We start from the raw sequence: 23,406 nt of genomic DNA on the forward strand, positions 1-23,406 counted from the left end.
GGGGACGAGGTGTGGCTTTGGCCGGGGGTAAGAGGTGAGTGGGGTTGGGGCAGAGCAGCGGGTTGGGCGATAATGCCCCCCCGCTCCGGCACCTGAAATTCTCTTCTGGGCGGGAACGGGCGGCAACACCCAGCCCCAGCCTTGTTTTGATAGAGGAAAGTGAACCTTTTCTGCTGTTTTCTATTTAGGAGACCAGCCTCTGCGTGCATCGCGGCGCAAAACGTGCAGAAAACCCCATATTTGCCCAGCACTTGTTAAAGATAGTCTTCAGGCGTCTTATTACCCCTCCTTCCGTTCTCTTTCTCCTAACTGCCTTAAAAATAACGCTTTGCCTGCTCACTAGCAATTAGTCTAGTTCTTTCCCAGAAGGCTGAGAAAGAATGTAGGTCAGGGAATGGTACTTTGGGGAAGGGGGGTGAGTTCAGCATTAAAAAAAGAAGTAATCTCTGGAAATGGGGGATGGAGCTAATGTGTTACTTCACGAAGAGGTATGTGCAAGATATTAAGGGCGTAATCCTATGCATGTTTAGACAGAAAGAAAGAAAAAAGTCCTGCAGCTCCTAGTATGCTGGGAGTTGTAGGACTTTTTTCTGTCTAAACATTCATGGGATTGCACCCTAAAAAAATTTTCATGGAACATTTATGTTAGGGCTCAGCAATGTGTGGTCCTCCAGATGTTTTGGCCTACACTCCCATCCTCCCTAGCTAGCATAGCCAATGAAGGATTATGGGAGTTGTGGCCCTCCAGATATTTTGATCTACAAGTTGCTCACCCCTGCATGTAAATGAAAGTTGTCATGTGATAAATTTAAGTGCATGTTCTCCCCCCACTTCTTGTATTTTCATAAGGTAAATCAGTACTCTAGAATTTCACTTTCCCCACCCTGGTGCCCTCCAGATGTTTTGGACTTCAGTTCCCATCAGCCTGGGCCAGCATAGCCAATGGTCAGGAATGCTGGGAGTTCCACAGGTTGCCTGACCCTGGTTCAGGAAGGCCACAAGTTGCCTGACCCTGGTTCATGGGACCAGTGAAGGTATTTTGAACAATAGTGTTTTCAACTTGAAGTTTTGATAGCAAATAGATCCAGGGCTTGCAGTAGGTGGGAAGCCATCCCACTTCTCAAACTGGGAAGAACAAAGATGTCAGAACTATTAAATGAAAAATAGATCCTCTTGAATGTGCATGGTTTTTATAAGGGATTTCCACTGCTCCCCCCCACCCCACCATCAAATCACAGATAACATCTGTCTCCATAGACTGAAACATTTAAAAAGTCAAGTGAACCCAAGAAACATCCTACTGGTTTTCAGTGGGTGTAATTGAGCATGGCCTAATTTGAAATGAAACCGTCCAAATTCCATAGGAATCAGAAAGCAAGGCTACCTTGTAGCAGCTCAGGCTATTTTTCTATTTAGCCCAATATTTTTTACTTTGACTGGCAGCAGGTCTCTAGAGCAGAGGTGGGTAATGTGGTTTCGGATTACGACTCCCATAAACTACAACCAGCTGGTCAGGGATTATAGGAGTTGTCGTCCAAAGCATCTGGAGGGCACTAGCTTACCTATCCCTGCTTTAGAGTCTTAGGAAGAGGTCCTTCAAATCACCTGCTACCTAACCTGAGCCTTTTTTTAACCGGAGATGCCAAGGATTTCACCTTAGAACTTCTACATGCAAAGTATGTGCTTTGCTAGTAAACTGGAGCCCTTTACTGTGCTTATTTTTTTCTTCCATTTCAAGCACCAGATAGATCTCAGATTACTGGTCTCATCCTGAACAGGAATTCAGGATTTGGGTAGCAAAGCAGCTGTAAAAACCAAAAGCTATCCAAATCTCTGCTACTTTTGGTGTGTGTCGAGAGGGCAGAGAGACTGTATAGTTAATGGAAGGATTAAATTAGTCCAGACTTAATCCAGAAAAGATGGAGGTACTGTGGGTTGGGAAACTCTGGATGGAGGGTTGCAGTTGGTCTTAGATGAGGTTGCGCTACCCCTAAAAGACCAAGTGCGTAGTCTAGAAGTCCTCCTGGACTGTGTGCTAACTGGTGAAGTCCAGGTGGCTGCGGTGTCCAGGAGTGCATTTTACCAGCTTAGACTGGTATGCCAGCTGCGGTGTCCAGGAGTGCATTTTACCAGCTTAGACTGGTATGCCAGCTGCAGCCCTAACTGGAGAGGACAGACCTTGCCTCAGTTATCCGTGCACTAGTGATGTCCAGGGTGGACTACTGTAATGTGTGGGGGCTGCCTTTGAAGACAGACTAGAAATTTCAGCTGTTGCAGAATGCAGCTGGCTCACTGTTTGTTGGGGTGGTTCAATTTGATCACATAATGCCTATACTGCATCAGCTAGACTGGTTACTGTGATGGATTTCTGGGTCCAATTTAAAGTGCTGATTTTGACCTTTAAAGCCTTAAATGGTTTGAGACCAAATTACTTGAAGGACCACCTTCACGGATATCAGCCTGCCTGCACTAGATCATCAAGAGAGGCCTTTCTCATTTCCCCACCTGTGAGAGTAGTTAGGCTAGCATCCACATGAAAGATAGCCTTTTTGGCAGTGGCCCCACACCTCTGGAACAAATTGCCATCAGGAGGTCAGCCATACCCCATCATTGCAGGCTTTTAAGAGGCCCTGCATACTTACTACTTTACTCTAGCCTTTGCCTGATTGTGTGTTATCGGACTAGGTTGTAGCTGCAGTTGTCTGCTGTAAATTCTGCTTATCTGATGTTTTTTTAGAAGGCTTTCTGCTGTTGCTGTTTTTATTGTGTTTTTACTGCTTTTATTGCCTAATTGGTTTTTATTATATATTGTTGTACACTGCCTTGGGAGGGCTTCTGCTCTGAAAGGTGGCCAAGAAATATTTTAAACAATAATAATAAAAAATATAATAGGAGTAAGCAGAGGCGGAACAAGTAATAATGTAAGTATTTTTCCAGTTAAATTCCAATTTGATACTGTACCCATACTTTATTTAGGGTACAATCCTATGCATGTTTAGACTGAAAAATGTCTTGCAACTCCCACCATTCTACAGTCAACCATCTGATGTTATGCTGGCTAGGGAATGCTAAGAGTTGTAGGACTTTTTTTCCATCTAAACATGCATAGGATTGTGCCTTTAATCAACTAGCTGACTTTTTTTTTAGACCTAGGTGTTTAACTTAGGCCGGTATTTATTTTTATTTAGTGTATTAAAGTTCTGGTTGGGTGCCCTGCCTTTGCCACATCACCTAAAGCAGGGGTGGCCCCCCAGATGATGTTGGACTGCAACTCGGATGAGTCCTCACCATTTGCTATGCTGGTGGGGGCTGATGAGAATTGCAGTAAGACATCTGGAGAACCACAAGTTGCCCACCCCTGACCTGAAGGATTTCCTGTCTCCACGTGTTCCTAACCAGACCCTAAGATCTTCATCTGAAGCTTTTTTCTGAAAGCCCCCTGCCAGGTGAGGTGTGGCAGGTGGTTGCTGGGGAAAGGATCTTTTCAGTAGTGGCGCCCTGACTTTGAAATGCTCTTTCTGAGAGGCTCACCTAACGTCATCCGTAATGTCATTCCAGCATCAGGAAACTATAGTTTTATTTTTCCAGGCCTTTTAATTTGGCTTTGCTTCTTTTATCTCCATCAAGTGACTAGATTTTTATTGTTAAATGTGTGTTATTCTGTGTATTTTAATTGTTCCTGTATTTTGGTAATGTAAGCCAGAGATGGGCAGAAAATAAATCCAGATCTACAGATAGATCTGGGGGTGATTTGCAGTAGATCCACAAGGATTTCTGGCTCCCAACAATAGCAACAAGAAAAAGGGTTTTTTTTTTCTCCTTTCCCTCACAAAGAAAAAAACAAGGGCGGCTAAAAATCAGTGATTTTTAAAAGGGAAGCCATTTTTAAGTGGCTTTTTAAAAAATTAAATGGAGTTATTTTTTAAGTATTGTAAGGGCCTCTTTAAAAAAAACCCTGTTTAAGATTAAATCTGAATTCAGCTATGTTAAAACTACACTTATGATTTCTTAACAGAATCAATGACCCTCAATCAATCAGTGCAATACATGTCTACTCAGAAGTAAGTCTAATTGAGTTCAGTGGGACTTACTCCTTGGTAAGGGCCATATCCAATGCTGCCCATCAGTCCCGCTGATTCTATTGTGCAACCGATATGAAGATTTAGTGCTTCAGGGCAAGCCCCAAAACGTGTGGAGATTATCATTGGAACTCCCTTCTGTGAGCTCAGCTGGCCCGCCCCATTCCAAAACAAGCATTTCCACTCATTTTGGGTTGTCCTCAGAAGCACTAAATCGCCATTCCACAACAGTGGGTGCCACTTGTGGAACAGAATTGGCAGGGCTGGCTGCACATGTTGGATACTGCCCTTTGTGTCTATAGGATTGCAACATAAGGTAAATGCTGCTTTTCTGTGTAAAGGCAGGCATGGCCCTGCTTCCCCATCCACGCATTGGGTATACATGTGTGAGGGCATTATCCAAACAGGACTTTTGTGTTTCTAAGGTAGAACTTGGATTGGAGCAAGGCTGGAGAATTATGCAGTGTAGGAGAAGGAGCAGAGCTGAAACAACCCACAACACTGGGAAGAAATATAGCTGCTATATAGTATAATTGCCTTGTTTAGTTGTACATTAATATGTTTCAGCAGTTCAATTAGCCAATTGGTATGCATAGTTGTTTAAGAAATGTATGGTGTGCTAATTGGAAAAAATGATTTAGATCAGCCTTTTCCTTAATGAGTTAAATCACCTTGATTTAACTACCTGCAAAAGCAACTGGCTGTTTATGTTAATAACTGGCTTTCATTTAAACCCCAGACCTGTGCCTGGTATTTAGGTGACATAAATTTAGACCTGACCACAGACCAGCAGAGAATTAGGTGCAGTTCTGTACCATTTTGGTGTGCCTATCTATGGAGTGGATTGTTTCCTATGGGTTTGGTCCAGCTGAGTATATGCAGAGAGCCTGAGTGCTGAGGACTCCCACAAGGCTTGATAGAGTCGATTTTCCCCATCTTCCCCTCTCCCCAAACAAGAACAAGCAACATGACTGTGTGTGTGGAGGTAGGGTTTGCTGAAGATATGAGAGATGTTTGTTGATCTCTCATTGCCTACAACAGGGATGGGCAGAAGGTAGGTCTCCAGAGTTTTGGACTTCAACTCTCAAAAGCCCCTGTCAGGAATGCTGGGAAATGAAGTCTAAAGTATCTGAAGATCTACCTTCTGCGCCCCCCTGGTCTACAATGCCCCCCCCCCCCCCCGGCTGCTTCAGTGCACAGCCATGCTTTCTTGTTCGGTTGGGGAGGGCAAGACAGGAAAAACAAGATTGAGCCCTGTGGGACTTCTTTGCACATGGACGTTGCACTCACATTCAACTGGACTTGAGCCCTTTATGCGTATCATATTTAGCCCCTGTTTACAAGCACATACCATTGTGCTTGAGAAAGAGCGAATAACGTACTGGCTTTTGTTTTAAAGAGGATTTAAACTCAGTTTTTCTTCTCTTTTCATTGTGAAGTGTAGTAGGAGAAACATTTCCAAACCACACAATTGAGCCCAAGTTTTTCCTTGCACAGTTCTCGAACTAAGCACTACAAAATTAATAACCAATAATGCATTATGGTGAGACAAGCTACAGATGGAACAGATGATCAGCTTTCTTTGTGGTTAGAGCTTCCATATGATTGGTTCTTAAGCGGTCTCTGCTCTGCAGATGTTCACATGAAACCACCCTGAAATCAGGGCTGCCAGCTGGCCATCCTGTTTTGGGGGAATGCAATACTTGTGTTTTGCTTTCCATCATACTTCTGAATAGTAGTCCAGGTCATTGTTTATTTCAAGGTGTCTTGGTCTTTGGGCTGCAAGAGACATATCTGTTGCTTGGCTTCTGAACCTGAAAATATAGAAGGCTCTATAGTAATTAATGAATAAGAGATTTCAACCCCACCTTTCCATTTACAAGGAAGTCAGGGCAAGTCGCATCAAATAAACAATAAACACATTCTGCACTGGGGTGTTGCACCTCTTTCAGCCCGAGGGCCAAATCCCATTTCAGAGAAGCTTTTGGGGGATGAGGGCTGCATTCCATAGGTGGGTGAGGCTGAAGGCAAAAGGGGTGGGACCAAATTGCAAAAAATACCAGCACCTTATTGCTTAAAGCTGTTACTGCCAGTAGCTAAGCCTTAGGAGAGCCATTTCAGCCTTTTGGAAGGGGAAAGAATTGCAGAAATGCCCAGAAACCACCCAGTGATCAGTAGTTGCAGGGAAAGGGGATGGGGCCAAGGGAAGGGACATGGCTGTCTGAGGAACCCAGGGGGGCTGGTTTTGTCTCCCAGGCCTGAGGTTCTGCACTGCTGCTCTAATCCATTAGAATTAATCTCCCAGGGCAGGGCAGTCTGTATCCCTGGTGTTGCATCTCCACCGACCATACCTCTGAAGGTGGCAGGAGCCCCAGAAAGGCCTCACGAACTCAGTGGATGGGCAGATTCATGTGGGGCAGAGGGGATAGTCCTTTAGCTGTCCCAGTCCTGAGCCATTTAGGGCTTTAAAGGAGATAACTACCACTTTGAATTGCTCCCATAAATAAACTGGTAGCTATGAAGGTTGACAGTGGAGTAAAATGCTCCAAATATCTGGAACCAGTCATAACTTCTGCAGCAGCATTTTGTGCCAGCTGAAGTTTCGAAATGGTCATCATGACTTTATGAAATATATATATATTATAGTAGAAGTGTTGCCTCTTTCATTGCAGAAATAAATTGATCAAATCTGAAATAGTTGGAGGGGATTTCTGCCATGGCTGCTGAGCTGGACTTCTCACCCCCTGAAATCCCAGAGCCTACGTTCATGGAGAATGTCCTACACTATGGCCTCTTCTTTGGTGCCATTTTCCAGCTCATCTGTATATTGGCCATAATCCTTCCCATTCCAAAGTCACATAAAATGGTAAGCAGTTATATTTATGAAAAGATACAGGGATGCTTCTAGTGGGAATGATGCTAAATCTTGTTATGAAGTTGCTACCTCACTTTCTTGCAAGTATCAGGCTGCCATTTCTTCCTTATAGGTAGAATGCAGGTAGATACCATGTGACCCGTGGGCTGTACTTTGGCTGCCAAGGGTTTTTCCCCGGGAAAACATTTTCGCCAGAATGACTAATCCACAGGATCCTGTGGGCTTGAGGAATGATCATGGTAAGCCAGATACAGCTTGAGGATCATGTATTGCCTTCCCATCGTTTCAAAGGGCTCTCATGGCAGGGACCATGCCAATAGCCAGGACTCTGTACGTGTATTTTGTGGATTTATAGGTTCATCCAGCTCAGGATTTCGATTTGGCATCCTGGCAATCTCAGTTTTTCTCTTAAAGCCGGGGTGATGATGGAGGTGAGGTACATTTTTCAGCCCAAGAGCTGCATGCGTTTCTGCATAACTCTCCAGGGGCCATGTACTAGAGGTGAGCATGGCCAAAGCTAAACTGAGCATGCTCAAAGCAAGGGGAACTCTTTCCCTTCTTTCTCTTTCTCTCCTTCTCTCTCGTTCTGTCTATCTCCCCCTTTTTTGTTTCTCCCTTCTCTCTCATTCTATTTCCACTTCTGTCTTGTAAGGCTTGTTTCCACTGTTGTATCTGCTGCCTGGTTCCTGTTCTGATGCTAATACAGTCTTCAGGATTGGAGTCTTCCCTCACTCCATGCTTCAGCCCCCCCGCTTTCCCTCTCTGTACACTGAGAAATAGGCTCCCCCTTTCTCCATGCACAAATAGTAATGCAAGTGGTCTTGTGCTGGAGGAAGAGATCTCCTTCATGGCCTGGCAAGCGGAATGAAGCTCACAGGTCGGAGGTTCCCCACCACTGTCTTGTAACCCTCATATGCAGTACTGGGGGGTAATCAAAATGGGTGAGGCTTTAGTACACAGCTCAGCTTCCCTCTCACACAACTGCCTTTAGACAGAATTTTTTAATATAAATTTGCAATGCCCCAGCAATTTCTGTGTAGCTTCACCTCTTTGCCAGGTTGTTGTGTAGCTGGGAGCCCAGTTACCATACGGGCATTTTACTCCTAGCCTGACAGAAGCCACAGTTGGAACTGCTTCTTGGCCCAAAAGAGGTGTTAGACTGAGGTGCCTGTGAGCCATCACTATCTTTTCCCTTTGGGTTCAGACTGTGCCCCTGTTTCCCAACATACACGTTTTTCCCAGAATGATGCGTGTCTTCACACGTACGTTTGTTAAGGGGCCAGAAACTGCTGATTGGAATCTGCTGATTAGATACCTTTACATGCTTTACCATATATTTCCTAAATGAGCAGACTACTGTAGCTTAAAACATGAAGTGATTGGTTTAAAAATAAAACGAGAAGTTGCGGAATAGCATAAAAAAAAAACTTTATGAATAAGATAAAACTTAACAGCCACAGTGAAGCGGAAAGAAATATGAGTAAAATAAAAGAAGAGATCTCATCTTAGAAAAAACAAGCTTACTCATAGACTAGAAAAACCCAACTTAATAAGTTGGATCAGTAAGACTTGCGCAGTTTCTGGCTAGATTAGAGATAATATATATTCCTGGCCAAGGTTGTTCATCATTACTGCAATGTACAGCTGGTGCTGATGGCATTCTGGTCACCTTTGGTTGGTTCAGAAGTGACTACCCATTCTCTACTCCACTCTTTTAATAGGTAAAACAGCAAATTAAGGATTCAGACTTTGAATATGGAGTTACCCTAACAGGCTGAGGCTAATTTTGTGGGTTTGGTGACACATCTGCAGTTCTATCTGTAACCACCAACAACCTTTTCCTAAAAATAGAGGTGAAGGCCTCTTTTTCCAGTCTGCTGATGGTCAATCTTATCCCCGGTATCGATGATTTTGACATGACTAAACTTTTCTGCCTTGCACCTGGTGTTTCCAAAGCATAGATGTAGCATTGGCTTTGCCCAAAGTTTGGGGAATATGTCAGTAACTCAGCTGTGGACCTTATTTGTGGTGACATTCGAAACAGCTTTTCTTTTGAATGAAGGCTGTTTCATCTTCTGAAGGTAGACTAAAAATCAACTTTCCAGTACCTAACTGTCACATGGCATATGTTTGTCCTCCATCTTAGGTCTAGGGCAGGATGGGAAACCTGTGGACCTCCAGATGTTGTTGGACTGCAACTCCTGACCATTGGCCATGCTGGCTGGGGCTGATGGTAGTTGGTGTCCAGTAACATTTGGAAGGCTACAGTACCCCATCACTGACCTAGAGGTTGCCTCACAGTAAAGCAATATGAAAAACTGCAACACAGCTATCTTCAAAATGACTTAAAGTTGGGTTCCACACCTTTACACAGGAATCACCCTTTTCCTTAGTTATCCTCCAGCCTTGTCCTCCACACACCCAAAGCCTACTTTCATCATGGTTAGTTAACTGTATATGGTTGGGTCAGCAGGCCACCTGATTGAATAATATGATGTGTGGGTCGGCTTATTACATAACTGCATCACAAACCATTTACACAGGGAGGAAAAAATGTATGCATTGGTCTGAAAGAATTCAGCATTCTTTTCTTGCAGTATACATTCTAGGAATGCAGAGATTACCAGGTTCAGTTAGGTTCAAGGCAACTTGTTTGATGCTGAGAAGACTTTGTTATGTATTCAATCTAATCTCTACAACCATGAGGGGTAGATTTTATTTTATTTTTAACAAATGCTGAAATTCTTGAGATTCTAACAAGAGTCAACAGGCTGCACAAAAGAAGAGGATCACCAGCTGAATTCCACTGGATTAGACCTGTACTTAACAATGCCAGAATCCTCTGCCTTTAAAGTATAGTGTCACAACACTAATAATATGAGCCACTTGTGCTTCCTAGATGACTATGCAGAGGAGGTTGGTTTTCTATGTTACTCTTGTGGAAGGAAAACTTACTTAGGAAGGGCTAGAAGCTTGCATCCTACAGTATTTCAGCTCAGTGTAATGATGGACGTGTTAACCTTTTTTCTTTTTCTTTTTACCTTATACACCTATGCATAAGTGTACACTTGAAAAGGTAAGAAAGAAAGCTGATAAACTACATTAAAATATATGCACACACAATAGGGACCAGGAGTGACTGTAGCTGCTTGTCAAGAGTTTGCCACATATTATTTGTGAAAAGGCAGCGCATTCCTACGTGCATCCCCTTGGAAATAAGCCGAGCTGTGTTCAGTAGTATTGCAGCCTTCATGATGCACCAACTGTTCCATAGGTATAGTTGTCCTTTATATTGTTTTAATACACTAGTCTTGTTTCCTTAATATCACTAGAGTATGGAAAGATCAGACCACTTGACTGATAGTTGTGTTGCAATGTACCTCCTGGGCAAAAGCAGCCATATCACCATTTGCCGTGCACTTTTGTTTATGATTTAAAATCGATTCTGATTTACAAGCTAATAAGGAAGCTTGGATGCTGCTTCGTTAGGGCAGTGACTCCACCTGCATCAGTCCGTTTCTTATTCCAAGCAGCCCCCATGTATGAAGGGGAATCTTCCTTTGAAGACTTGCCTTGGACTGAACGTTAGAAGGCAGCAGTGAATTCCTTGCCGTAGCTGTGAATCTTTGAGTCCCTGAATAATAAATGCCTATTACTCCCTGTCCCTAGAGGGCTGAAGCTCTTTTGGCCAGCTTCCTGTGGGTGAATCACATCCTTTGGGAAGCAAGCCAAGTCTCTTTTCTTGGAAGGCCGCATGAACATGAATTACAATAACCCTGTAACGAGAGATTCAAGCCAAGCTCACAGTAAAGATACTGTCAGCTGTTCTCCCCCACTTTTAAAAATTTAAACTACTTTCTTAGAAGCTTGAAATTAGCATGAATCTCTCTGCCATTTTTCTGTATGGCCTTTTCCAGTTGGCACACATGGCTTTTGAGCATATCTAGAAGCCTAAAAAATATTTATACCAAAGCTTGCTTAATGAGGGGAAGCTCTGTGTGTGTGTGTGTGTGTGTGTGTGTGTGCGCGCGCGCGCACGCGCAGCTTCTTCCTGAAGCCTGGCTCTCCTCCTTTGCATGTGTGGGATTCCTTTCCTTTCCTCGTTATTTTTATTTTAAACAAGATGATCAGACTTTGATTCCCATGGAAGAAATATTTTCTGCAGTTATCCCTCACAGATGACAGTGAAACAGTGGCCCAATGGGAAAAATGTATACTCATCAAATTTTCCAGGATTAAAAATTAGACTGGGGTCATGGGGTGTGTGTGTGAGTGTGTGTGTGTTTAATGTCAGGGGAATAAATCTGAAGTTATTCTCTTGAGTTGCACTTCCAAATTAAATGTTAGGTTTGTGCTATTTTGCTTTTGTAGACTGAGCAACCAGGTCTTTTGAAGTACCTGTGCACTGAAACCCGCACGGAGTCACTACGCTAAGGGTAGACTTCTGATTCACTTACCATATTGATTTTCCCCCTTAGACATGTTATTCTCTATTCTATGTACAGGCACACATGCAGGGGGCTCGTTTCAAGTCAAACACATCAAGCTATTACGTTTTTGCAACAAAAAGTCCCGTGACACCTTAAAGACTCAACGGGTTTATTGTGGCCTTAGCTTTTATGTGTGATAGTCTAGTTTTTGCTACAACAGACTAACAGAGCTAATCCTCTTGAAGCTTTCACCATGGAAGACCCCTTATGCGTGTGCTTCTATGCAAATAATGACAAAAGAGCAAAAATATAGGGTTGGGTCCACACTTAGTTGAACTTAGTTCCCATTGAAACCACTTGGGCTGAAGTCATGACTAACTTGTCTCATGATTCCAATGGGAACTAAGTCCAACTAACTTGGGGCGCAATCCTATACATGCTTAGACAGAAAAAAGTCCTACAATTCCCAGCATGCTGGTTGGGGGGAAGCTGAGAGTTGTAGGCCTTTTTTCTGTCTAAACATGCATAGGATTACACCCTTCATCTAGATCCAACCCATAGGTTTTTTAGTGTGTTCTAGGCATGTGCGAACCCACACCACCTGAGATATTAGTTTAACTAGAGATCACCTGTTACCAGCCCCGTCACCATTTCTCTACTGTCTTTGCTTCCCCATTCTCTTTCTTTCTCTGTTTGGCACAGCTTCCATTTCTATCCTTCACAGAATCTCCTTACCAAATTCCCTCCTTAAAACCCATGGCTTTAGCGTGGCCTTTAGCTTCTCTTTTTCTGCATCCTTTGCTAGCTGCTGGCAGTTAGCCCTCTTCCTGTCCTTGCTGTTCTCTGCCTTTTCCCTCCATCTTTTTTCTACCTACCCACATTACAGATCCGCAGTAACAAGTACGCCTATTCCGAAAAAGTCTGCATTTTAAAATTTCCACTAAGGCTGCAATCCTATACCCACTTTCTTAGAAGTAAGCCTCGGTGCTCAGTATGTGACTCACTTCCACTTATATACAGGGTGGCCCAAAAGTAAGTATGCAGTTGTTTAGAATGTTGATGAGAGGGGGAGAGAATTTTCAGTCTTCTAGTACTGCTTTAGAATCCACTTTCTTTGTTCTTGACTCAAGTTTGCTGCCATCATTCACAATATCAATAAAAAACTAAACAACTGTATACCTACTTAAGGGCCTCACTCCCCTCACTCTCTGCACTTAACAGATTTAACTGTCACTCCCTGTCACTCACTCTTCCCAACCGTCATTCTGACTCCACCCACACATCTTCTACTCACACATTCTCTCCCCCTCACATCAACATTCTAAACAACTGTATACCTACTTTTGGGCCACCCTGTATGTACCAGATCCGTCTGTGTAAGCAGTTTTTGCATTTCCTATCTAATTAATGTGAATGTAAAGCACAGAATGGCTAGAATATACATTTGATTTTAAAAACGGCTCCCGAACAACAACTTGTAGATTCACTTTGAGTTGTTTAACCCATAAACAGCCCAGAATGTCCAGGTTCAGACATCATGCTAACAACCTACAAACAGGGTGTTCATGGGCTATTTATGAAAACTGGAAGTGGCTCATACACACAATGCGCATCCCCACAAATCATGGGTTAAATAACCTACGATTTGCCACTATGACATGTAAACTTTATTATTTACTGCTGACTGCTCAATACTTTTTGCTTTATTATTTTTACTGCTGACTGCTCAATACTTTTTTAAATGTTTAATAATGTATTATTTTGATACTTGTGTTGTTGTATTTTATTTATTTTTGGTAATTTTGTTCTTTTTTGGTTTTATTATTATAAACCACTCCAAGGACACTTCCCAGTTGGGTTGTATATAATTAGACTGACCATATTTCCATGAGACAAAAACGGGATATTGGGATGGCAAAAACGGGACGGGGTTATGTAATATTCCGTATTCATGAAAAACAAGCTAAACTCACGTCAAAAGAACATGGAAAGGGGCGCAAATGAATAACATTAATTTATTGCATATACACACAAAAAACTCTCATAAATATACATATATAAAATACTTATAAAATATCACATGAGCAGTAAACAAATCTGTATGGCATACAACACTGAACACTCTAATGCAGGACTGCAGTGGCCAGACTGCAAAAAATCATAAACATACACCAAAAAGAAAAAAAGGAATGAACAGCCCGACTGCTATCACAAGCCGGTATATGCTAATGTCCCACCAGAGAGTTCCGCTGTAATAAAAAAAATAGCTAACAGCCTGTTGAACTGAAATATGAGTCTGAAAAGTCCGAATCAAACTGAATGTAGGGCAGAAAGAATCTCTATGGGCGGAATGATGGTAGAAATAACAGTAAGACTCACCCTCCTGGCTCCCACATGATGAATGGGGCTTAGCGACTGCCTCTTGAATTCCCTGCCACTGCAGACAAGCAAGGGGGCGGCGTCTGATCGTTGCTAGCTCAAGAAGTCTGGCCCTGACTGGATAAATTAAATGGAACTTCCTCTTTCGTCACACTAGTAGTTTTACTGCACACATTGATTAGCATAGAGCCTTATGATAAACGCATTCAGTTTTTTACAAAAAATTAAAAACAGGACAAAATTGACATTTATAGTAAAACGACGGGACAGTCAGGAAATATGAAAAAAATGGTACTGTCCCATTTAAAATGGTATGTATGGTCAGCCTATATACAATCTAATAAATAAATAATAAATTAAATAACGTTTTCTCCTGCCATCACCTTGTGAACATATGCACAAAATCAATGTTGACTTGGTTTCCCTTTACAAACTGTTAATAGGATACTGAAAGCTTTGAGATGAAAAGTTCAGAAACGGTAAAGAAACCCAAAGCTGCCACTGCATCAGTGAACAAGAAGCCCAAGAAAGAAACCAAGAAGAAACGGTAAAACAGCTGCATGATGAACATTTTCAGGACAAAGTTACAGCAGCCATCAAGCTTTGATGGGTGAAGACAAGATGGGTGAAAAACAAAAGACTTCTGATAAAGCTGTGCTTAGTCTTATTTCTGGTCAGGAGGAACTACTTCCTAAAATGGCTTGAGGATTATTGTTTCATCTGATTTGTTGTAAATACCTGTAAGGTTTACTGAATTTCTCTACTTAGGATGGAACATCTTACTGGTTACTGGGGTCGGGAGAGAGCAGGCCACCTCCTTTTGGTGTTTGAGATGTGAGCTGTAGCTCCCATGAAAGGCTATTGGACCATAGGTGTGGCCCCTCAAAATGCCTTTTTCCGTTTTTTTTCCCATGATCAAGCACTGCAGCTTCTTAATTTGTATGTTGCTGACGTGCCTAATATGCCTGATTTTATAACCTAAGTATTGTTTTTACTTGTTTTTAAAAGACTGATAATGATCTTGCATTTAGCTTTCCTTGGATAGGACTGTTCTCTGGCAGCTTAACTGTCTTCCTCTGCTGCAGCCTTCCCCAACCTGGTGGCCTCCAACAACTCCCATCATCCCCAGTCATCATGGCTAATGGCCATGCAGATCCAACAAGCTTGGAAGGCACCAGTTTGGGGAAGGCTGCCCTACTGTTTGTGCTAAATTACATAAGTAATAATTCTTCCCTATGCCTTGAAATGAATTTGGGCACTCTTTTCTTTTTTTTAAGGTCCAGGTAGACTTAAATGAACTCAGTGGAAGATAAGTATTTGCATACAAATGAAATGCGCAGTAGGAGCAACGGTAGGACACTCCTAGGTCTTTGTCTAATCTATAAGATTCCATTCTGTTAAGTACCATGGCCTTCATCACTCTCTCTAACAGTGAACTCGTGCTGAGTTATGATGGTGGCCAAAGCGGGGCCGCTGAGAAACAAGTCAGAGTATTAGCATATTTGGAGGCAGGGGCCCCAAGGTTTGCAGAAGCAGAGAGAAAAATGTTTAGAAAGAAAACCGTAAAGGAGCAAACACCCCAACCCACCCCAAAACCAGCTCACTAAGGTTTGGGTCGCCTGGCTGGAACCCAGAACAGGAGCAGTCCACACTGCAGCATTTTGTTGCAGGCCTCACATGTTTTTCTTAATAGCAAAGCATGAAATCCACTGTGGTTAGCCTCCCCTGTCTATAAACATACACGTAGCGGGCTGCTTTTTGCATTAAAGAACCCCTCATGTCTCAAGTGACATTTTATTTATTACATTTATACCCTGTTTCACGTTCTCAAAGACCCATGTCAAATGTAACCATCTCAGAAAGGTAAGATATCTGTCAATTTGACTCCAGAGTCACAGCATTCAGGAAAGCCTGAAGGGCAGATCTAGAGCGAAACTGAGATATGATCATTCCAAGGTGCATTTGATGTGGGTTGAGAGACACAAGTTAGATGCCACCTTCATGTTTTTGGCCCCATTTTTGTCCTCTCCCCAGTAATGTACTAAAAAAGAATGATGAGCCTTTTGTATTTATTGCCTCTTTGATCATTTCAGTACAGGTGACCATTTCATTCTTGTACTATTCTGGGAAGATACTAGGAATCCAGTTAAGTACTTATGAAAACAGATGACTGCTGCAGGGCTTTTGTCTTTCCTTCCAGCATTGGCCTTTCTGAATTCAGTGAGAACCTGCTTGACCTTCCCTAGATTAGAGTTTGTTATTGTGCATTTAGACCCTCCTGTACTCTGTTCCATCATGTAAAGATCAAATGAAGACCTGACTTCTAGCCCAGCAAGAATGAATCATCTACTCTGGTGATAAAGATAAGTTGCCAAAGGTTCCCTACTGCACATTATAGAGGACAGTCATTTGTAATGGGTCAGTGGCCTTCTGGTATGCTTAATATTCCTCGGCAGCAGGTTCAGGTGAATAACACTTGTTGTTGCTGTTCCTGAGGAAGTGCTGGAAGCAGGTTTAGCCATTCTTCATTATTAAATGGGGTCATATCACACATTGGCTCTCTAGAGCCATCTCTCCTTGCATCTCGTCTTGCAAAAACTGCAACATATTTTTGGATATTCTACCTTTCTGCTAATATTCTACAGCCTTGTTGTTGTTCAGTCATTAAGTCATGTCCGACTCTTCGTGACCCCATGGACCATAGCACGCCAGGCCTTCCTGTCCTGCGCTCTCTCCCGGAGTGTGCTCAAGTTCATATTCATTGCATCGGTGATGCTGTCTAGCCATCTCATCCTCTGCTGTCCCCTTCTCCTTTTGCTAGCCTAAGTACTATAAAACTGATGGGGGAGATAGCCTATCTGTCTGAAATGGCAGCCTTTTCCCATTGACCCCTAGTTCCGCTGCCCTTCAAAGTTTTCATGACATTAGCATAGAATTAGCATAATGTATTCATGAATCCAGTCTATACAGAAGATTCCTGTGGGCTCAATAGAGCCCTATTTCTCCCCCCACACGCTCATAAACGCTGTGTGCATGCAGTCAGTCATATTTATTGCTTTTATCCAAAGGCCTTTGCAACAAATGTACAATAACAAGCAATAAAAATACATAAACAATACAGGATAAAATAGAAGTTTTTAAAATTATTAAACAATATTTTAAATGTTTAAAAATACTGATGCAACATATAAAGTACAACATTTTAGAATTGTCACTACCACTCATCACCAGTAGTGGCAAAAACAAAATCTTATCAACTAAAGTCATTCCCTGCACAATTAACATCTATCGCTGCCAAACCCTTTTTCCTAATTTCCTTAATGGCGATAGCAAAGAAAGCTATGGGCAAGGTCACATATTTACCCATATAAATTGGCAAATAAAAAATAGCATGCAATGGGTTCTGCTAAGATAAATTTTTATTTAGAGGTACACGAAACCGCTTCCAAAGATTGTTATACAAGGGTATCTTAAAACATAATGGGTAAGATCCTCAGGTTCAGAGCAAACTTCAGTGTAAAAACACAAGTACTGGAATATCCCAGTAAGTCCATAAACATTAGATCTGTGAAACAGTCCATGCGCTTGCTATAAGTCTACATTATAAGGCATGAAGTAAGGCAATAAGCTCTTAGGTGGAATGGGGAGGGCTGTGCATACCCTATCCAGTCCTCCCACCTTCTGCTCAGTGAAAACTAGTTAACCCCCCAAGCAAGCATAAGCTGTATCATAAGAGGGAGAGCTGCATGGGGACGTGGGAGTTGTGTGCACAGATCTCCCCATTCCCCCTATTGCTGTGCCTGCACCTTTGCACAGGCAGTTGAGGTGAAGGAGAGAGAAAGGGGTCTGGCAAATGTATGGCTATCTTGAGAATGCACATGCTGTACCAGCAGTGGACCGCCTCTGTCATGTGCTGCAGTTTATGAACAGCAATGTATCCATAATTTTAAATTCAATAGTGGACATGTAATAAACAGGGCAGGGGAAATTGGCTTGAGTTAACAGGCTCGTCTGCTTAGCCCTTCTCTAAACAGTGAGGATCCAACATTCATACCTGCTTAGAGGTCATGCATCAGAAACCTGCAAACCCTCCTAATTAGAACTAGGGCTGGCCAAGTTAGCCAAGGGTGAGGGGAAGGCGGTCTACGTGTCCTTAAAGTCACACTTCCTTAATCATTATTTAACTTCTGCAGCCCTGGAACTTAAAACTTTTATTTTAAAACATTCTTATCCTGCCTTTTTGCTTCAACAAAAATACTCAAAGTGGCTAATAAAGCATACATAATATCCACAATGGATTCCATAGTCAAGCTCTACTTCGGATAACCCCTACCTACCTACTGCTTTATGGGCTGTATGCTGTGGAGGCATCTAGCATTTCGAAGACCATTGTTGCAGCTTTCCTCAACCTGAGAGTTGGTGTGGTGTAGTGTTTAGACTGTTTGTCTGGGACTCGGGAGATCCAGGTTCTAGTCCCCACTCAACCATAAAGCTTACTGGGTGACTTTGGGCCCATCACAGACTCTCAACCTACCTTGCAGGGTTGTTGTGAGGATAAAATGGAGAGGAGGAGAACCATGCGAGTCGCCTTGGGTTCCTTGCAAGAGAAAAGATGGTGAGATAAAAATGTGATTTTTTTTTTTTAATCCCCTGCCAGCATGACCTTTGGGCATGCTGTCTGGTGATGATGTAAGCTGTAGTCCAACACATCTGGAGAGCAACATGTTGGGATAGGCTAATTGTTTTAAGTATTTGGTAACCTCATTTTCCTTCTCCACAGCGCAGCTTACCCATCCACCTTACCCACCCTCCTATCTTTGCCGAGAAGGGAAATAAATAATAGCAAGACTAAACTGACTTTTATTTCCCGTGGGATGATTCTACTCTAAGAGGAGGGAGAAATAATTAAAAATGCTCCTTGAGAGCACCATTGTGCTCTTGCATTCTTTCCCATTCTTTTTCGGTAGGCCTACTTTGGAAGTTCCCAATGGACAGTGCCCCAGATTTGTGCAGCAAATTTCCTCTCCTGGATTCAGTTTTCTCCCACTCAACAAGAAGAAGCTAGGATGCCGGTGCATCATGTTCACAGGAAAATAACACTTGCGGGTTGGGCTTTTCCCCACCTGCCTTTGCAATGGTACACATCACTGCAAATCGCCCCCCCCTTCATTATGACCCATTATGCATTTATTGTCCCTTTGAGTGAAAGTGATTATGTTAACAATGTGTCTTTTATGCAACTCCTGAACTGGTGGCACAACCCCCTTGAGGCCCAGTGAGAAGTAGCTCATGACCAAAAAATCCTGGTGGGCACAGTTCACTTAAATCTTTATTAATCTTTTTTCAGACCTCATTTACTTATGTGCCAATGTGCTCCCTTTTTATCCGCCACAGATGCACTTGGGCAGAGAGTTGTGCACAGAAGAGAAACAAAAAAGAAGCCTTTGGACTGGTTTGGAAGCAGACAGGTGCCTGCCTCCATTTCTTCTCGTATTGGGAATGGATGGTTTGGGGCTGATTCTCTGTTGTCTCTTTTATTCCTAATGAGGCAAGATCCTGGAGCTGAAAACATGCATGAAATAAGAACATCCTACTGGCACGGACATGGTTCTAATTTAGGGGATGGGGAGTGAGTGCCATTTCATTATTTCATTAATTTATATCCATCCAAAAAACTCTGAGCATCATACACAAACGTTACGTTCAGAAGCAGGGGCATCACTAGGCCTGGGAACCATGGGACACTGGCCCCAGATCTGTTTCACACAGCCCTTGGTCTCTATTGGTGCCTGCCCATAGAAAGTTTCTCAGCTTAATTGCCATTTTCAAGGGGAATTGAAGCGGGGGGGGGGGGTTAACTCTTCCCTCTCCACATGCTTCAACCTCCACCCCCAAAAATCTTCCTCAGCAATTATGTTTAGGGGTGGGGGTGGGGACTTTTTCCATTGGTTTGGGATGATCTGTGGCATGGTGCAAATTAACTCTGTCGTTTATTTTATTTGAGATTATTTGAATGAGAAATTAATTGGCTGGCTTTCTCTCCTGTGCAATGTAAATAACTCATAATTATTTCAAAATTTGCTTATATAGATATAAATTAACATATGCAGATTTCTGTCTTATGGGTTTGGGCCCCAAATATTTTACATGCCTAGCAACATCTCTCTTAGGAAGCAAGAGTGGATTGTGTATATGAAGGTGCTGTCCGGATGTCTGTGCACCAGAGAGCAACCCCAATGGCTCACCTTATCTCCAGTGGTGTCATTTCAGCTCAGGGTAACCTGGGGACTGCCCAGGGGGGTGGGGGGAGGCAAGTTTCACAGTACATTTCAATGGCTTGCACTTGGCTGTATTCAAGACTAAATTGCAAATCAGCAGTGCCTTTTTAAGTAGAGTTGCACCCAGTGTTGACCTGTAAGCACTGTGCTTTTGAGGGGAACAAAATGTTCCCCCTCAAACAATGGCACTGTTCACAGCCATTGTTTCCCTGGGCCGCTGTTGCTGCTTCTGTGCCAATTCTTCCTTTGATGTCTCCTTCCTTGAGTATTCCTAGCCAATCAGGGATCACATTAGGGAGCTGACATTGCTGAGGTCAAACAAAGGCAAATTAGAATGAGTCCAGGACTGGTCACATGCATGATCCTAATCAATCAGGAAGGCGTTGCCTGTCCTTGTAAGCCTGCAAAAGAAGACACTCTTGCAGTTGACAAGAGAAGTGAGGGATTGCACCCAGGTATCTGTTCACCTAGATATGAGCATATCTATGCTATAATCTTAGAGGTTTAATACTAGTTTAACTGCCCCAGCTTTCCCTCAAGAATTCTCGGGAGTCATTTGTAGAGGATGCCAATAATCCGCCGAGATCCTTAGCCGTTGTTGTCGGGTGCTAAAGTTCCCAGGGCTTGCTTCCAAGTGGGAATGACGGTTAAACCCTGTCTTAATTTCTTCAGCATTGAGCACATACAGAGCTCCCCTGAAATCTGAACCTCCTAAACCCACATCCAAGTTCCTGTCCACTGGATCGCATTGGTTTTATAGGAGCATTCAAATATTCCAGCAACCTGGATCACAACGCAACATGCAGCCTGGGAGCAGGGGAGGGCATAGATGCAACACTCCTTTCGGTAAACCACCACCAGTATTGCAGCAATCATGTCAGTGTTTCCTTAGTTGTAGAGCTTGTTCACTCAACTGAGAATGATGTACTGGGCATTCCACATATGTACACAGACAAACGTTCAATGTCAGGCTAGACCTGGGCCAGAGAAGGTAAGTATGAAAGTCTCCTTCAATTAGATCAGTCTTAATTGTTCTGTACTTTTGCGATCTAACTGAAAATCAACTATAGTTTTTGTTCTGTTCTTTTACAATCTAACTGAAAATCAGATAGATAGATAGATAGATAGATAGATAGATAGATAGATAGATAGATAGATAGATATCCTTTGACATTTGCCCTACCAACTGGCAGGCATGTGCCCAAAGATTGGCTCCTAACAACACCCGTAGGCTGGCCACAGGCCAATTTAAGTAGCCTGTCTTTCTTGTTCCTTGTCCTCTTTCCAAACCGAACTATCTGGGAAAGCAAAAACAGAAGAGAGGCTGGCGTGCAGAATATGCTCCTCCCTAAATGAATCATTCCACCCATAATTCATGCTCCCCACCCCCCCACCCCCAAGAGTTCTAGGGAGGTGAGACAAGGGCACTGCAAGAACGAAGGATGAGGAACATGCATGTGAATGAGAAAGGGTCTCTAGTAGGGCTGCAATGTTTAGTTGGTTACTTGTTCCATCTAACCAATGTTAAAACATGATTAGAAAGGTGTTTCAGATTACCTTTCAAAGGAAATTAATGTGTTTATTTTTAATATACATAGTGTCAAAAACTGGATTGCAGGCACCATACTCCTTTAGAAGAGGCCTTCCCCACTGTTCTCTCCCACACAGGAGAATGCTTCTTCTGACATGGGGATTGATGCAACACATGCAGGCATCCCCTAAAACAGAATAGGCTTCTTTTTCTTCAGAACTGTTCTTTATTCCAATGCAGATGTATGGAAATGTAACCGATCAGTTAAAGCCAGATGAATAATTGACCCAAGTTGTATTTACCAGCCCTAATCTCTCAGCAGGATATACCCATCTACTGAATACAGGAGATTAGACAAATACATGGAGGAAAAGTCAAACAGTGGCTGCAACAAAGAGAGAGGCTGTTACCTTCATGCCGTGCCCCTGAGCTTCCTAGAGGCCTCTGAATGTCTGCTGTTGAAAACAGATGCTGTTCTACCTGGACCTTTGGGATGTTATGTTCTTATGGCATCAAGTCTTTAGAAATGTGCCAAGGAAGCCTGCAGCCACATTGCAATGACCCCTAGGTCAGCCCTCAGCAACTTCAACTCCCATCCATCCTGGCCAGCCAGCACAGACAGTGGCTGGGGATGATGGGAGTTGGAATTCAAAGAATCTGGGGGGCACCAGGTTGAGGAAGGCTGCCCTAGGTTATACTACTGCTGCTGTTATGAGTGAGGGGGGAAATAAGAAATGGCTGGATTTGCCTCCCAGCCAGCTGAAAACATATTGTGAGTCACAGCAGCAGAAAGGAAGAGGCAGAACATAATGAGAGGGACGAGTGTGGCATAATGGTATTTTATATAATCAGATGTGACCTACAGATATTTGTCTACACTGCATATCAGCCAACTTTTGTTGAGACTCTCTCATAAATCAGAAGTGTGTATAGGAGCATGTGATCCAATAGCAATAGCAACTACTGCAGGCCCCGTATACAAGGATTACTCATTTTCAACTGCAGTCAGTGTTCTCACTGCTAGTTCCTGGACTTGTCTAGCCTAGCAAGAATCCTCACACTTTGAGACTAACAGTCCTAGATGTGTCTACTCAAGGAGTGAGTCCCATTGAGTTCAATGGGGCTTATTCCCAGGTAAGTGAATATAGGTTTCAAGCATAAAGCTACATTTTGTTACCATTATTAGTAGATCTGCTGGAGCAAAATAGGTTGTGAGTTCTGCGGTCCCTGGTTCAAATCTCACGTGAGCCACAGACTCACTAGGCAGCCTCAGCTTCCCCAAATCTATCTGTCATGGGATATTAAGACGGGCTTCCCTTAGGGCGCAATCCTATCTAGATAGATGGCTGCCTCCGAACACGGAGGTGACCGCCTATCCAAAGCAAGGCAGGGCAAGCACGGGGGGTTTGTTCCCTCTGCACATCTCCCATCTATTTCTGCTAGACAGCCGATTTTGGCTGTGTAGCCAAGGGGAGAGGGAGGCTGCTGTATGACACGTAGGATGTGTCGCACAGGCAGATCCGCTCTCCCTGCCCCGGAATGCCTCCAGCCCCACCCCTTTTCAGCTGCTCTGCACTCCTCTTCTGAACGCAGAGCATGGGGCTTCTCAGGCAACATGGACGTAGGGGGAGGTCAGTTTTCCGGGAACCAACTTCGGAGCGTGGGCTCCGAGGTCGGTTCCCGGAAAACAGCATATCCTATGGTCATCTAGCCACTGACTAGCAGCCATAGAATTGCTCCCTCCCAGGGTTGTTATGAGCAGGACTAAAGTAAAGTGCTTTCAATATTCAAGAAATGTCAAGTTATGTTGTGCGATGTTTATTTTTATTTTCGG

General features: G+C 43.1%; 1 protein-coding gene across 2 annotated transcripts; it reads left to right on the forward strand.

Moving 5' to 3' along the window:
• Positions 1 to 19,904, forward strand: MANBAL (mannosidase beta like). 2 transcript variants are annotated; one of them, XM_084853952.1, is made up of 3 exons: positions 1 to 34; positions 6,752 to 6,945; positions 14,207 to 19,904. In XM_084853952.1, the coding sequence occupies exons 2-3, from the start codon at positions 6,796 to 6,798 to the stop codon at positions 14,312 to 14,314; spliced, it is 258 nt and encodes an 85-aa protein (XP_084710078.1). In that variant the 5' UTR covers positions 1 to 34; positions 6,752 to 6,795; the 3' UTR covers positions 14,315 to 19,904. The 2 variants fall into 2 exon arrangements, with proteins under 2 accessions (XP_084710078.1, XP_084710079.1); XM_084853953.1 differs by lacking the exon at positions 1 to 34 and adding an exon at positions 3,396 to 3,446.
• Positions 19,905 to 23,406: the final 3,502 nt, after the last annotated feature.

Source organism: Heloderma suspectum, chromosome 4 (assembly GCF_057233095.1).
Source record: "Heloderma suspectum isolate Gila_16-S chromosome 4, 16-S_ref, whole genome shotgun sequence".
NCBI lineage: Eukaryota > Metazoa > Chordata > Lepidosauria > Squamata > Helodermatidae > Heloderma > Heloderma suspectum.

Coding starts and splice junctions, on each gene's coding strand:
- MANBAL (XM_084853952.1), top strand. CDS start 6,796: ATGGCTGCTGAGCTGGACTTCTCACCCCCTGAAATCCCAGAGCCTACG. Junction 6,946..14,206: donor TTCCAAAGTCACATAAAATG/GTAAGCAGTTAT, acceptor AACTGTTAATAG/GATACTGAAAGCTTTGAGAT.